General features: G+C 36.8%; 3 protein-coding genes across 3 annotated transcripts; 2 read left to right on the top strand and 1 right to left on the bottom strand.

The window, feature by feature from the left end:
- Nucleotides 1-184: 184 nt before the first annotated feature.
- FPOAC1_005605 (uncharacterized protein) lies at nt 185-1,396 on the top strand (the record flags this gene model as incomplete). Its single annotated transcript, XM_044850128.1, has 6 exons — nt 185-374; nt 486-616; nt 718-747; nt 806-922; nt 1,021-1,201; nt 1,269-1,396. The coding sequence occupies 6 exons, from the start codon at nt 185-187 to the stop codon at nt 1,394-1,396; spliced, it is 777 nt and encodes a 258-aa protein (XP_044708838.1).
- Nucleotides 1,397-2,724: 1,328 nt separating this feature from the next.
- On the bottom strand, nt 2,725-4,577 carry FPOAC1_005604 (uncharacterized protein; the record flags this gene model as incomplete). Its single annotated transcript, XM_044850127.1, has 5 exons — nt 2,725-2,879; nt 2,932-3,117; nt 3,172-3,993; nt 4,041-4,263; nt 4,317-4,577. The coding sequence occupies 5 exons, from the start codon at nt 4,575-4,577 to the stop codon at nt 2,725-2,727; spliced, it is 1,647 nt and encodes a 548-aa protein (XP_044708837.1).
- An 8,355-nt stretch (nt 4,578-12,932) lies between these two features.
- FPOAC1_005603 (uncharacterized protein) lies at nt 12,933-14,572 on the top strand (the record flags this gene model as incomplete). Its single annotated transcript, XM_044850126.1, has 3 exons — nt 12,933-13,081; nt 13,147-13,820; nt 13,884-14,572. The coding sequence occupies 3 exons, from the start codon at nt 12,933-12,935 to the stop codon at nt 14,570-14,572; spliced, it is 1,512 nt and encodes a 503-aa protein (XP_044708836.1).
- Nucleotides 14,573-16,488: the final 1,916 nt, after the last annotated feature.

Genomic DNA, 16,488 nt, shown 5'->3' with positions numbered 1-16,488 from the left:
TGACGTGCTTACCCGAGTTGAAGTACGGATACCTGGTTGTCCTGTATTTTACCCAACGCGTTCCGTAGACAAGAGAAAGAGAACAGCAAGTCAGCCAAAGACATCATCCACTGAGTCAATCTTGCCAATTGCAGCCTTCTTTCATCCCGTGATTCTTTGTATACACACTTCAATTCAACACACAATGGACCATCAGCTTATCCTCCCTTCCACTCCCGCAGACGGTGTACGCGTCCTCGCGTTAAACAGACCCTCCAAACGAAACGCCCTTTCGCAGGAACTCATAACCGTCTTTCTGGAACAGCTGAAGGCAGCATCCATGGACGATGGCGTGCGAGTCATTGTCATTACTGGCAGCTCGACTTTCTTTTGCGGTATGAACTCACTCCACTTGTTACCCATTCTCAATTCCCACAAGGGCAGGGGTACATCGAATAACCCCGGCACTTGACCAGGCCAGCTGACAAGACTTACCTAACCAACAGCCGGAGCTGATATCGGGGAGATCTCACGCCTCGATGCGGAAGGCGTGCGGGACTGCCGCTACTTGTCGGATCTTTGCACGGGGATGCAAGCCGTGCGCAAGCCTTTGATAGCGGCTGTCGAGGGAATGGCGGTGAGTTGACAGTTCCACTAACTATAGTTCAACCCACAGAAGTCAGGAACTCTGGAGTATACAGTAGTACAGTACAAAGCTAATGTTTGTGGCATTGACAGCTCGGTGGGGGTTTTGAGCTTGCCCTCATGGTAAAGGTTTTCCTTTCCCTCATTCCGGAACCCGAAGCTGATAAACAAACGCTTTTAGTGTGACCTGATTTTTGCAGCGCATGACAGTCGATTTGGTCTCCCAGAGGTCACGATTGGTCTTATTCCTGGTGCTGGCGGTACACAGCGGCTGACCAATGCCGTGGGAAAGTTCAAGGTGTGTGCTCATGATATCCAATCTTTCTCCATGTCTTTTCCTCCTCCCCTGTACAACTGAGTTTTGATGAGTTGGCATTTGACGCGTGTGAGTGATAGGCTATGCAGATGATCCTCCTGGGTCGTCCCATCCAAGCAGAAGAGGCTCAGTCTGCAGGTCTAGTTGCGCAGCTCTACGAAAGCGGCAGCGTCTTGGACAACGTGGTGAAGGACACGGCATCGACGCTTGCGGCGCTTAGCCCCATGGCTTTAAGCTTGGCTAAAGAAGCAATTTGTAAATGTAAGTGACTATACACTTGTCTCTATAAGTAGGTGAGGATATCGTGTTGACATACTATTTGTTATAGCGGATAGTTTGGGGGTCGATCACGAGTTTGAGAGGAGTTTGTATTATTTTGCTTTTGGGACCAAGGATAAAGAAGAGGGTGTCAAAGCCTTCTTGGAAAAGAGAAAACCCGAGTGGAGGTCCAAGTAAGTTGATCAACTGGTGATCTGCTCTCACGTAAGGTCGGTTGGGAGGATGATCATTGTATGCATGATGCGTGCATATTGATTTGACACCGGAAGTCTATATCTTACGCTGGAGGATGCCATTGGTTTTTCAATATGCCAATGTTACTTCGTTCCTTCGGTTGGCTCGTCCCGTGTTGCCAAGCTATAGTATTGGTCGACTTCCGTCGATCATGAGCAGCCTTGTTTTCCTCACCATGGACCGTGCGATGATCCTTTCTCTTGGCTATCGTCTTTGATCATTTGCATCTAATGATTCACTTTATGCTCACCCAAGCCATGATAATCGTTCATGTCACCAGCCTTTGTTTGAAAAACCCAGGTTACACTTGTCGATCATTCGCAAAAGTCTTCTTTCTAGCCATTGAACAAACTCCAAGCCTCTTCCAGTGGGTATTTGCATCCTTTCCGAGATGCAACTGCATACCACGATGCTATAGGGTTGGCGTCGATCTAGTTGTGAAGGGTTCTCTCATTTGACGGTCAATTGAGTTTTGATTCTGGATAGCGTAACGTCTGGAACCAGGTATGTTCGATCAATTAGATCACCAGCAGCACGGCTTTTCATAATCCACCTACGATTCGAACTCATCCTAGACCTAGGCTTCAGCATACAGGAGTTTATGGCTTGAATTCCCTACCATTTTTGTCCCTTATCTTCTTAGCAGCCAGCTTTGCTTTTGCATTAATCCCATCCATGTGATCTTTCATGGAAGCCCATAAATCAACATCTGTTCACCTAAGAGCAGGGTCAATGAAAGCTCAATTACACACACAACATCTGTTCAAAGTGTCAAAGCGATCACTAGACTCACTTGATAAAGCTACCGTTAGGCCTGGATCACATACACGTGGTCGATCTGCTTGTTGCAAAGCCCATCGTATGATTATCCTCGGCACTAGAGCCGTCACCCTGCAGTCGCTTGAGCGTCTGTCAAAGCGTAAACGCCATCCCGAGTTACTAGTAGCCGCGGGCCGTCTTAGCCGCCATTATCTAATGAATTTTCGGCTGGAGCTTGGCAGGGACTGTGCTGTTTTTACATGAATCGCGGCTTAGTGATGAGCCGATTTTGAAAGTCAAAGTTTGCTGCTCAGGTCAGACCACATCTTGCAATGTGGTGTTTCTATGGTGCGGACAACACTGAATCATCTGTGAAATTAACTTATTTCATATACTTTATCAGCCTAGTATACTAACAATCCAAGTATCTACACATAAAATTGGTCATGAGCTGGGTCAGACTTGAACACCGCATCCAATATAACAAACACAAGTCATCTTCCAAAGGTCATTTACCTTCCAAACTGCTCAGCAAGAGAGTTCATGAAAGTAGTACCGGCCAATCGGAAGGTATCAGGCTCAACGCTGGAACCGTTGGGGTTGAAGTAGAAGTTTTGTCCATAACCACCACCGCTCTTATACACAGGCCACTCGGGAATTGAAGGAACTATTAAAGTATCAGTATAATACCATATCACTATGTCATTAGAGAGACTTACGGCCGTGCTCGTTAGGGTTTCCTTCAGTGATGAAGCTAATCCACATTCGAGTAACAAGCTGAGCAAGGTCAAGAACCTCCTTGGACGCATTGTGGAATGGACCAAGGTTCTTGCTATAGCCCATACCGAGCTTGTTGAAGAAGACGTAGGCGATCTCAACGAAGTGAGGAGTTCCGATTTGAGGGGCTTCAAAACAAAGTTAGTACATCTCATCAGCAGAGTTTGATGGACTAGACTTACGCATATTTGTGTTGGGGGACTCGAACAAGTACGTGTAAGCAGGCACATCATACTTGGACCAAGCATCAGACCTTCTGCGTCTCCAGCTAACAAAGAGATTGTCACCCTGGAAAGCTGCCATACGCTTGTACTGAGCCTTGACAGAGTCGTTGGCCTTTCGGCGGTAGCCAGAAGGCACACCGAGGGCGTCAATGTTGGGGTATAGAGCCATCAAAGTCTCGGTAGTGTTTGCATCGACGCCGTTTGACATAATAGCAGCAGCGAACTGCTCATCGTTATCAACGCCGGGGCCGGCAAAGAAACTACCCTCGTCGGCATTGGTACCGGTCATGAGGGGAACCTTGACGAACTTGCCGTTCTCGAGGAGCTTTGAGGGATAATCAGGGATAAAGTCATTGTCAACAACGGGGTAGAAGTTTCCGGGGACCTTGGTGCTGGTAGCATTGAGCTTCTCGAAAGACACCTCACGGAGACAAGAAAGCTTATCTGAAGCGTCGCCACAGCCAGCAGCTTCAGCGATGATGTTGTAGCGTCGTTCAGGTTGGGTGAGGTTCTTCATGTCAGTTCCATCGGCACCGGACTGAGCGATGATACCTCGGAAGAGCTTGTCATCTCTACCTCCGTAAGCAGTAGCCTGATAGCCGACGTTACCACCACCAGCACTCTCTCCAAAGATGGTGACCTTCGAAGCATCACCACCGAAAGCACCGATGTTCTCCTTGACCCACTCAAGAGCGAGACGCTGATCCTTCAAACCGAGGTTGGCGACGCCGGCATCCATGATGTCCTTGCTGGCCAAGAAACCCCAGAAAGCAAGTCGGTCTATCTGATGTCAGTGGTGAATTGAGAGATGTACTGGATTTACTTACAGGCGACGGAGACAGCAACGAAAGGTTTGCCAGCCTTGACGGCTTCCTCTACCATGAAGGTCATGTTGTAGGCACCATTGGCAGCAAAATCCATGGTCCAACCTCCACCGTGAATGAAGACACCAACTGGAAGCTTCTCGTCGCTGCTGCTGCCCGCAGGTCGGACGACGTTCAGGGTGAGACAGTCCTCGCTGAAGGTAGCAGGGCCCTGATCGGCGGTGTTCTAGTCAAGGTCAGTATACGTTTCTGTTACAAGAACTTAGAGGTAGTACTCACTCCATATCCAACACAAGAGTCCCCATACTTTTTTACCTCTAGAGTGTCGAATGTCTCGTTCAGACTCTGTGGGTTTTGGAAACGAAGTTGGCCGACAGGAGGCTGGGCGAAAGGAATGCCCAAGAACAAATCCTGATTATATCCAGGTTCGTGTCTTCCCTCGAGAGTACCGTTCTTGACCGTGACGGTAGGTGCTTGTTGCGAAACAACACCATCGGCCAGAAGGGCAGCCGCAGTGACAAGGCTTAGAAGAGAAGGCATCATGAGTAGATGTTACAGCACGCGACTTGTTTCTCAACTACTCTCGGCCCATCATATAGGTGCGGATCATGGTCATTTAAGTTATTTTTACTATATAGCGCCGTATATAGAGTCCGTAACGGTCTGGGGGGTTCCAAAGCTAGTGCCCGACTTGAGTGACATTGAGCGGAGGAATACTCAACGTCATGCAAAGTGTTTGTCTACTCATTCAGTAGCATATTGTTTCTAGTATAATAGACAGCATTATTTTGCCCCAGAGTCAATGCTTTCATGACACAATATCGGTCCTCAAATTGCCTAATTAGTCTCTGTATCCGAATTGTGCTTCAGTTGCCGAGATTAACTGCCGCCCTCTAGACCCAAGTCACAGCCAAAATGGGAGACAAAACCACATGGAAAAATAAATACACCACTAAGATGCGGGGGAAATCTACGCTTGGTCGGAATAACATCGGTTCTCTGGTCTCCTTATTGGCATTTATACCACCTGATGCTGGGACGATGAAACCCGATGGTCCGGGTTTTCAGAATATGGAGTGCATTAGCTTTGTTAAACGGGCCGTTTAAAGGGGAATTGGGATCATCACAGCTTGGCAATGCAATTGAAGACGAAAAAAGAGGTTAACCACATTCCACTTTGAGCCGTGAGATGTGGTTTGCCGATGCAACCTCGTCATGGTTCAGGGATAAAAGTTGGCCGAGTCTGAAGCATGACGTGACGGTTTTTTATCGATAGAAGGCGTATTTCATCCATAATTATATCCATGAACTAAATAATTCGTATTTAAATATAATTCAGGTGGCTAGTTGTTCTCCTCAACGTTTTGACAAAAAGAAACTCTATTCGCGTGATGAGAATACAGCACTTTTCTCGAACTGGCCATTAACCTTCCCCTCTACCATGGTAACCCCAACTACCCACTTGGACACTTTGAATGACCTGTTTCTTTTCATCGAGCGTATGTAACATCACAAAAAGGTCCCATCTTCTCATTATCCCCGCAAATGCTCGATTCTGGGGTAGCTCCGACGGGCTGGGGTTGTAATCGGGCAGACTCATGGCATGGTCTGTCTCGTGATTGAACGTCTTGCACCTCCACGAAGCGAATGGACCGAGGTCGTCAATTGTTCTCTTTTACACGACTTTCCCTTCTCAAAACTGTGCCGATTCGCCATGTCACATGTTATTGTTGCGAGCCGCCTGTGAACGACGAAACGCATTCAGCAGGTTTACCCCATTCTTGACATATGCATCAAGGGCATCTTGAACATAGGAGAGTTGCCACTCACCAGCGCAGTCTTGCTCCCATTCGTATTTGTCAGTCGAGTTCGACATACCATAAGATTCTGTCAGCAGTGACATTGAGCTTTAGCTAACTGGGCTGGCTATTCAGCATACCGTTTCAGGGACCAGCAGATCGTGGAGTTGCTTGGCGGACTCGGATGCAGGAGACGCAGTATCAAACGGGTCAACGAAGATCATGTGGATCTTAACCCTGGGTCCTACTGTTGCAAGCAATAGTCTTACTTAAATCCATGACCGACAGTCACGCAAACATCGGTTTTCGACAACCAGTCGGTGGGGACTGGCCGTCTTGCGTTAACAGATCATACCTTGTTAATAGCTGAGATTTCTCGACAGAACTATACGGGCCTTCTGTCAATTTGAACCATTCTCACAGACAAAGAAAGGGAAACGGTAATATTCCTAGAAACATGATGGGTGGTCTGTCAGACATGCGTCCTGATATTTCTAGCCAAAGTTCAGGACCCCAGACTATGTGATCTGGCTGACCTTGGCCTTTTCTCAGCCGGGCCTCTTCAACTGATATGTAATCCAACTCCAAGGTTCACAAGGAACGCGTACAAACGATATGAAACCCAGATAGTCCCAAGTGAAGACGCCTGGACTATTGTATTAAACTTTATTATATTAAAAGCTATAGTATTAATTATAAGCTTTTTCTTTTTTTCCTTAGAACTTTTTTTAGTTTTTTAACTTTATAGGATTTTTAATATTTTATAAGATTCTTAATATAATAAATTTTAATTTAATAAACTTTTTAATAATATTATTTTTATTAAATATTTTATAAATTATTAATAATTTATTTTTTTTATTAAAAATTATTTTAAAAATTAAAAAATAATTTTATTTAAAATATTTTATTTTTAATATATTAAAATTATATTTTTTTTAATTTTTATAATTTATTTTTTTTTTTTATTTTTTTTTTATTTTTTTTTATTTTCTATTAAAGCCTAAGTCTTTTTAAAACTATTTTATAAATTTAAAATTAAAACATCTATATAAATTAAAAACTTAATATATTAAATTTAATTTTTTTTTAATAATTAATTTTTTAATAAAATAATATAATAATAATTAAACTTTATAATAAAAAGAAATAAAAAGCTTTTATATATATAGTAATTATTTCTTCTTTTTATAATTTATTATTAAGTATCTTTAAACTTATATAATTAATTAATTTTTAGTTTATTTATTATTAATTACTTTATATTAATTAACTTTATAATTTTTACTTAATATAATATTATTTAAAATAAAAGCCTTTATAGTAATATATTTAACTATTTAAAAGACTATTTTTTTAATAAAAAGATATTATAAATACTATTTTATTTAATAATAATAATAAAGACTTAAAATAATTAAAATATAAAGTTAAATATTTTTAATAAATTAAATATAATAATAATAATTATTATAACCTTATTAAATTAATTATTTTTAATTATAAGATTTTATTACTCTTTATAAGGTATTTTTAAATTTATAAATAAAATTAAATAATAATAAAACTTAAATAAAAGCTTAAATATTTAAAAAACCTAAAAAAAAAGCTTATAAAAAGGCTTAATATATATAAAAATAAAATTATATTTCTTAAAGTAATTAAATTAAATTATAAATATAAGATTTAATATTAATATTTTAAGTCTTAAGTAATTTAAATTAATAAAATCTTTAATAATCTTATTAAATTAATTAAAAATAAAATTATAAAAATAAAATTAAAATAATTAAAATAATAAAGGCTTTTTATATTAAAGGCCTTATAAAGGAAACTATATATAAGGTTAATAAGATTAATAGAATTAATTAGAGATTAATAAGATTTTATTAAGAATATAGAAAATTAAAATATAAATTAATTTAAAAATAAAAGTTAACTTTATAAGAATTAATTTAATTATATAATATACTATTTTAAGATTTTATTATTAAATATATATTAAAATATTATAATTTTAAACTATATTTTAAATTAAGGTTTAAACTTTATAAAAACTTTTAAAACTTTTTTTTTTTATATAATAAAAATTTAAATTTTAATTTATTAATTTAATAATTAATTATATAATTAAAAATATTATAATTAAAAATAACTTTACTTTAAAATATAATTTAAAATTATAATATCTTAATATAAATATTTAATAATAAAATTTTAAAATAATATATTATATAATTAAATTAATTTCTATAGAGCTTTTACTTTTAAATTAATTTATATTTTAATTTTCTATATTTATAATAGAATTCTATTAACCTTTAATTAACCTTATTAACCTTATTAACCTTATATATAGTTTTCTTTATAAAGCCTTTAATATAAAAGCTTTTATTATTTTAATTATTTTAACTTTATTTTTTATAATCTTATTTTTAATTAATTTAATAAAATTATTAAAGATTTTATTAATTTAAGCTATTTAAGACTTAAAGTATTAATATTAAGTTTTATATTTATAATTTAATTTAATTATTTTAAAGAATATAACTTTATATTTATATATATTAAATCTCTTTATAAGCCTTTTCTTTAGATTTTTTAAATACTTAAGCTTTTATTTAAGCTTTATTATTATTTAATCTTATTTATAAATTTAAAAATACTTTATAAAGAATAATAAGACTTTATAATTAAAAATAATTAATTTAATAAAATTATAATTATTATTATTATTATATTTAATCTTTTAAAGATATTTAATTTTATATTTTAATTATCTTAAGTCTTTATTATTATTATTAAATAAAATAGTATTTATAATATTCTTTTATTAAAAAATAGCCTTTTAAATAATTAAATATATTATTATAAAAGCTTTTTTTTAAATAATATTATATTAAATAAAAACTATAAAGTTAATTAATATAAAGTAATTAATAATAAATAGATTAAAAATTAATTAATTATATAAATTTAAAGGTATTTAATAATAAATTATAAGAAAAAAAATAGCTATTATATATATAAAAGCTTTTTTATTTTTTCTTTATTATAAAGTTTAATTATTATTATATTAATTATAATCTTATTAAGAAAATTAATTATTAAGAAAAAATTAAATTTAATATATTAGGTTTTTAATTTATATAAATCTTTTAATTTTAAATTTATAAAATAGCTTTAAGAAAACTTAAGCTTTAATAAAAAGTAAAAAAAAAAATAATAATAATAATTAAAAATAATAAAAATAATAATTTAATTATTATTTATATTAATAATATTTTAATTTTAAATATTAATAAAAATATTATATTAAAAATTAAAATATATAATTTATAGTAAATAAAGCTATAAGCTTAGAAATTTAATAATAATATAATAGTATTAATAGTAATAAAAGTAATAATACTATAGGGCTTAATATAAATTTAAACCTTATATAAGAATATAAGCTTTAAATAAATAGTAAAAAATTCTCTCTCTTTTATAATATAATAATAAAAATAAGGAAATTATTAATATTAATATTTAAAGCTAATAAAATATATAAATTATTCTAATTAACTACTTATATAATAATAGCTAATTATTAATAGTCTATATAAATATATTTTACTAGGTAGGCTTTAACTTTATAAATAATAGCCTTAAGGCCCTAGCCTATAGAAATAGTAATTAATATAATAATAAAGAAAAATTAATTATTATATTAATTAATAATAAAGAATAAGTTAAAGATCTATATTAATTAATCTTTAACTAGAAAAAGCTTAAAAATATTAAAATTAATAATATATATAGTAATAAGCTTAATATTATATTAACTTAATTTAATTATTAAATCTTAGTCCTTTTATACTTTATTAAATTAAACTATATTAACTAGGTTCTATAGAAAGAAAAGTAACTTAATACTCTATATTAGAAATTATATTAAAAATAAATAAAATTATTAAATAATTTTATTAAATATTTTTTTTTTTTTAAAAATAAAATTAATTATAAAAATTAAATTTTTATAAATAATTTTTTAATTTAATATATAATTAAAATTAATAAAGACTTTAAAGTTTATTATTTTATATAATAATTTTATTAATATTAATATTAATATTAATAAAAAAATATTTAATAATTAATTTTTAAAAAAAATAAAATTTTTTTATAATAATTATTATAATTTTAATTTTATAAATTATACTATATATTTTTAAATTAAATCTATATTAATATCTAGGTTTAAAAATTATATTTTTTTATAAGTTAATTTTAAATATATACTTTAGGACTTATACCTTAAAAATCACCTAATAAAAAGAAGATGCCTAGAAATTAAAGTTTCTAATAGCTGTCTTGTTAACAACTGAAATACACGTCCCATCTCATTAAACCTTACATGTCTTTTCATCGCCATCTCGACTTATGTAGAACTACTTTGTTCCTCGCATGAACCTACCGACGATGTAATTGGAGGCTAGGAAGTACGTTGTATTATAAGATGGGCAGCTCTGGATAGGCACCACCTTTTTTACGAGGCACCGGGGAAGTAGGTGAGCACTGTATCTCTCGGCCACTGATAGGGAAACCCTGACCAAACGGTCAAGATAGTCCTCCCAATAATATATAGCTCAAAAGTGGTGGTAGATTTCGATGACGCCTCCTCTTCGCCTACCGTACGCATAAATGGTGCAAGTTACGAGACATTTGCGGTGCTTACGCCGCAGGTAAAGCTAAGATTACCTGAGCAAAATGCATTGCAATCCTCGCTCTTTTGAGAGACTCGATGGGTGAAAGCTTCGCCCGAATTGACGTGTGGCTAAAGAATTGTGTTGTACGCGCTGACGGCTCGAGCCTCGCGTCCTTCGCGATAATGACGTGAACTCAAGGTAGTTTGGAATGCGGTTTTCTAGGTACGTGTCAGAGTGTAAAGACAATGTCATCAAAGCAGCCACGGGCAGACTTGTCCCGACCCATACAGAGTCTAGCGCAGACGACAGTAATTAATCTCAAGTGGTGACGACTTCACATTTCTTGCGCATGGCACGTGACCGGATCTCTCTGGCCAAGTCCGTGTGCGACTCGTTCCATTGCAAAGGCTCCTTCATCAAGGGTGTAGACGCGAGTGACGTTCAATAAGCAGTGCCATTTCGCGAAGCGGATTTCTGATGGAGAGTTTCTTTCTTGGTTATCAGTCAGAGGTCTCTTCAAGATAGGATGGTCAATAGGTAAACCACCGTGAGATTGCTTCGCTCAAGGCCTGTTTCGCAAAGTGTTACCCTGTAGCCAGAAAGGGGGAAAAGGGAAGTCATGATAAGTCGCGCAGCAAAGTTAAGTTAGGCGATATTGTTGCATATTTCTTTCAACTACTAGGATGAACATGCACAGAACTCATTTGATGATTATCTAAACCGTGTGTACATGTCCGGATTGGCATTCTGTTGTCAAGTGGTAGAATTCTCGTGAAGGAAACGCCACAACACAAGACTCCTAACCATGAATCGCGACACTTTGTCCATTGACAGACGCTAGTACCTGGAGCTAACAAGCCACAGTTCGGCCATTTGCCAGAATTGACTTGCCCCTGAGCCAAGGTAAAAAACTGTTGGCGATAGCTTCGATAGTCGCGTTGAAACAAATCGATAGTGCGTGAGCTCTCTGGCCTAGAATAACATTAGTTTGCTACTCGACAGAAAACATTTGCCGTGATTGGTGTCAATAGCACGCTACGGATGATTTGGGAGTCGCGTATTCTTGCACTGTCAAGCAGGGATAAAGGCTTGCAGGGGTCAATTTAGGGGTTAAGCTTGGGTCTGAGGTATTGACAGTTTATGTTTCTAGAAATCCATATCACCTCTATTTGTCCAACTTGGATGCATCAGTATCAATTGAGGGTCGATTATAAAGTCAGTACCTTGGTAGTAAGTGCAGTGAGAATGGATGTCTAATCTTGTGGGAGTTGTTGAGCTCACAAAAGGCTTCTTCCGTTCAAGGGGGAAGCACAAAGCCACCCAATTAAAACACGTTTCAAGTGGCGTTTTTAGCTTCAGCTGAAGCTCGCAAGTGTCCCTCTTTTTATTTTTATTTTTCTCAGAGCTGCCTCCAAGAGTCTGGGGCTTAACGACACGAAGTGTTAAGAGACAAGACTGATTAGTCCTCCTATTCCGATGAGTAAGAATTGCATTTGGTGGATGTATTCAAGCCAGAGGTTCTGGCAAAAACGAGTGGCGGTGTCTGGCTGTTTGTTGACCGTTGTGTTTCACCAGCCAAAGTTTATCCAATGCAAGGGGAAGGTTTCAGGGCGTATCCGTACAGAGAACAAAAACAGAACAATTGAGTTGTGATGGATACTTGTTGCCAAACATTGCTATTCACAAGATACAGAGAATCGAAGCGACATAATCTAGAACAATGATGGAAAGCAAAGATCTGGAAAGAAATTACTTGGCGGAGGATCCATTAAAGGGATCGACTACGGGAGTGAGGCACAGGCTTCCCGGCCTGTCAATCAGTGATGATCATGGAAATTCAGGGCAGCTTTATAGGTCCTTAATTTTCAGAGCACCGACCCCCGCACTCGTGCAACTTGTAGCGCTCTCTACAGCAGTCACTGTTCATTGAATTAAGGGGCTGCCAACAATTAACCTTTTCCTAATAAAACAGAGACAACTCAACTACCGTGACCTTGTCAACATCCCCTTTTTCTAGCGAGCAAAAAAGGGTCGTCACAGATTGATTAGAAAGTGGATAATGAGGCGTCAGAGTGTACCCACCATCAGCCAACCGTTGTAATCCTCACAGGCTGAAGCGCTACTGAGACAACATGTCCCGACCTTATTTTACCTAGGGAGAGAAAGATAGCGTCGTAGCGATGGATGGATGCGATGCGATACTAAAAAAAAGGAACAAAAAATAAAACCCCTGCTTAAAAAGAGAGTCAGGGGTCGTCGTCTTCTGTTCCTGCTCCCCTCAGCTGAACTGCTTCGTCATCCTTCCTTTTCTTGGCTTCTTACTTGCATTCTTTTTTCCCTTCTTTCTTGTATCTGTACACTTTCTCTCTTTTTATTCTGGCAATTACAATTTATTTCTTGCCAAAATGACCGTCCCAAGGTCAAACAGAGCGGTCGTTCTGGCCGCTGTGGTCTTTATCACCATATTTCTCGGTCTGGCCCATTTCCACCTAAAGACGCCCAGCGAAACAGCCGCCACAAACGGCAACAGCAACAGCAACAGCAATAGCGGAGTGTAAGTTTCCCCCTCTTCTCTTCTCGTACACTCAGAAACTCAATCTGACCTTTCTTCTCCCACAGCGACGAGCCTGCGCCTTTCATCCCCGAGAAAGAAGCCGCCGCTGCGGCCCCGACTTTTGTTCCCACTGTAGACGAAGGAATTGGCGGTGCACCCGCTGTCGAGACCGTCACCGAAGTCGTCGAGGTTGAGCCGACACCAACACCAACACCAACGCCTCCCTCCGCGGCTGAAGCTGAGGCCGAGGCTGAGCACGATCACGACCACGAACATGAACATGAGCATAAAGTCACCCCTCAAAAGCCCGACTTTGATCCTGAAGAGGCTCCCAGCGACCCCGAGGAGCTCGCTGCCGCTGATGCAGCCGGTACTCCTACTCCTTCTCCCATCGCAGAGGAGGACCCTCTCCCAACGCCCGATGAACTCTCCGAAGCTCCCGCCCTACCTGATACCCCTTCTTCCGAACTCAACCTCGATGCCTTCACCCCCGAGAAATGGATCCGTCCCGCCGTAAAGGTCAACGATCCCGAATACTACCCCTACGGCCACTGGCCCTCAAAGCTCCCCTCCGACAAGCCTATCTGGAATGAGCCCCTGGGCAAGAAGCTCTGCATTGTCGATCTCGAGAGTCGTCGTTTCGATAAGCCTGGTTATCTCTGGTCGGACGAAATGACTTGGAACAAGAGCCGAGAGGTCCACGGCCCGTCTGGTGGCACATTGAACCACTGGGTCTACTGTATGTCTCTCGCTAATTGGCAGCTCTCGCTTACTTTTGTGTACACCTGCTGACTTTTAATAGCCAAGATCCACGGATACCAGTACTACCACATCAAGATCAACAGCTACTCCGACCGTCGCGATTCCTGGAAGAAGCCATCCGTCCTCGCCCAAGTCCTCAAGAAGCATGACGTCTGCGTCTTCATCGACTCTGACGCCCTCTTCAATCGCCTCGACCTCCCTCTCGAGTGGCTCATGAACTACTGGAGCATCACCCCCCAAAACAACTCCATGGCCCTGCCTTTCGACCCCGATACCCAGCACAACCGCGACCGAAGGGGCAACCTGTTCCTCAACACTGGCTTCATGATTATGCAGAACAAGCCCAAGACCTACGAAATTTTCAAGGAGTGGGATGACTGCGCTAATGATGGTGGTCGTTTCCCTGACTGCACCGAGTTCCGTAACCGTAAGGGTTGGCAGCCCACTGACCAGGGTGGTTTCGGCACCTTCATTCGCTACGCCTACGACTCCGAGATCCTCTCACTGCCCTGCACAGAGGCCAACGGCTTCCCCGAGAGCAACTCAGGTTGCGATGGCAAGTTCATCAAGCACGTCTGGATTGGCAAGGAGGATCGCCTTGTCCAGGCCGTCGGTGCTGTATTCCCCGGTGTCCTCCTCGAGACCTTCCATAAGCAGTTCCTCAAGGAGTCAGAGAGCTTCAAGACTTCCGAGGACGAGCTCATTGCTGCAAATGGACGTCCTTGGTAAGCGCTATTATGCGTGACTGAGATTTCAATCATTTTATGAAGAAATAAGATACTTAAGAATAGTAAACTTTAGTAATAAAATAATATTATAAGGCTATAAGGCTATACTTTTTAATAAGGTTTAATAAAGTTAATTCTATATTAAAGAATAAAAGCTTTATTAAAATTATAATAATATTATATATATATTTTTTTTATTTAGTAAAATTATTAAAAAAAAATATAAATTATTTTATTTTAATATATAATATATTAAATTAATTTAAATTATAATTATAATATTAATTATATATTACTTTATAATTTAATTAAAAGATAATAATTTAATAATTAAATAATATATATAATATTTTTAATATATTTATAATTAAATTATTAAAGCCTTATATATAATCTTAATTTAATTTTAAAGTCTATATATTTTTATAATAAAAAGATTAAAATATATTTTTATAAAATAATTATTATTAATTAAAAATAATATAATATTAATTATATTTAATTATATAATTTTATAATTTTTAATCTTTTTATTTCTTAAGAAAATTTATAGTAAATTTAATAAAAATATAATAATTTAATATAATATATTATTATATTAAAAATAAAACTAGCCTTATAAAAAGTAAATTACTTTTTAAAATATAATAAATTAATATATATTATAATTTATAAAATTAAAGATTTTTATTTAAATTATTAAAAATAAATATAAATATTTTAAATAATAGCTTTTTAATATATTCTAGCTATAATAGTTTAAATAGAAAATTCTATTTAAATTAAAGTCTATAAATAAAGAAATTTATATATATAATTAAGAGTTTAATATAAAATTAAAAAGCTAAAATAAAAACTTTATTAATATTATAAATAATTAAACTTAATTATATACTTAACTTTTTATTATATTATATAATTACTATAATCTCTTATAATTGCAAGTATTAGTAGTTTTAATAAAGTTAGTAAGCGCTATAAATATTTACTTTAGTTATTGGAGTTTTGTCTTTATATGTGGCTGGGCGTTTTTTATCTTAAAGTCCTTGCTGTCTCCGTTATCGGAGGGAGATATGGAAAGGAATAAACGGTGTATAAATAGAGACTGCAAATGGATATAGACCTAGGGGGGTGGGCTCGGGAAAGCCTGAAACAAAATACAATTAATCTACCGTCCATTCCTGACTTGTTTTTTTCAACCGGAGGTATCTTATGTAGTGGTACATGGCGTTCCCCCTCCCTTCATTTCAATAGACTAGCACCACGAAAATTGGCCGAGGCCGACAATGTTGCCAGATATACTTGACATTCTTGCAGGTGCCACTTGTGTTGATAATCTTGTTGGTGTCTTTCCCACCTATTCTCACATAACACTATCATTTCATGCTGCCATCTCTATCACTTGCACATGACCTTGCCAACGCATTAGTACATCCACATCGATGGACGACCCCGACGGTTCCCAGGTCAGGGTTGGCGAGGATGTTATACCCAAGTGCCCATGTGACACAAAACTAACACCAGACACGCGTCACGAATACCGACTCCTATTAGCTATTCTCTCGTCATTGTGCACTTTCTCATGCAAGTCATCTAATCCGCGCTAACATGTTCACCGGGAATTAGTTTATGTCGTGTGAGGAGGATAGAGGGCCACTGTCATCATCACCAATGAAACTGTTAACTCGACTTATCGTGTGTTTCGTTACACAATCAAATGTTCCCGACGTCCAGCAGATCGAAGGTCCTCCTAACTGGCACAACTTGTCTCGATATTTGACCGCAAATTATATTGTATCGGTCCATTCGCGTTCACGGACAGATCTGTAAGCTTAGGTGTTGGATAAAAGGAGGTGGGATTTATAAAACCGAGACTTGTCATAGATATTCGTGATATAAAGTGAGTTTGATCCAATC

The sequence above is a fragment of the Fusarium poae genome, chromosome 2 (assembly GCF_019609905.1).
Source record: "Fusarium poae strain DAOMC 252244 chromosome 2, whole genome shotgun sequence".
Classification (NCBI taxonomy): Eukaryota; Fungi; Ascomycota; class Sordariomycetes; order Hypocreales; family Nectriaceae; genus Fusarium; species Fusarium poae.
Note: the sequence above shows the minus strand (reverse complement) of the source record. Positions and strands in the feature narration are given on the sequence as shown.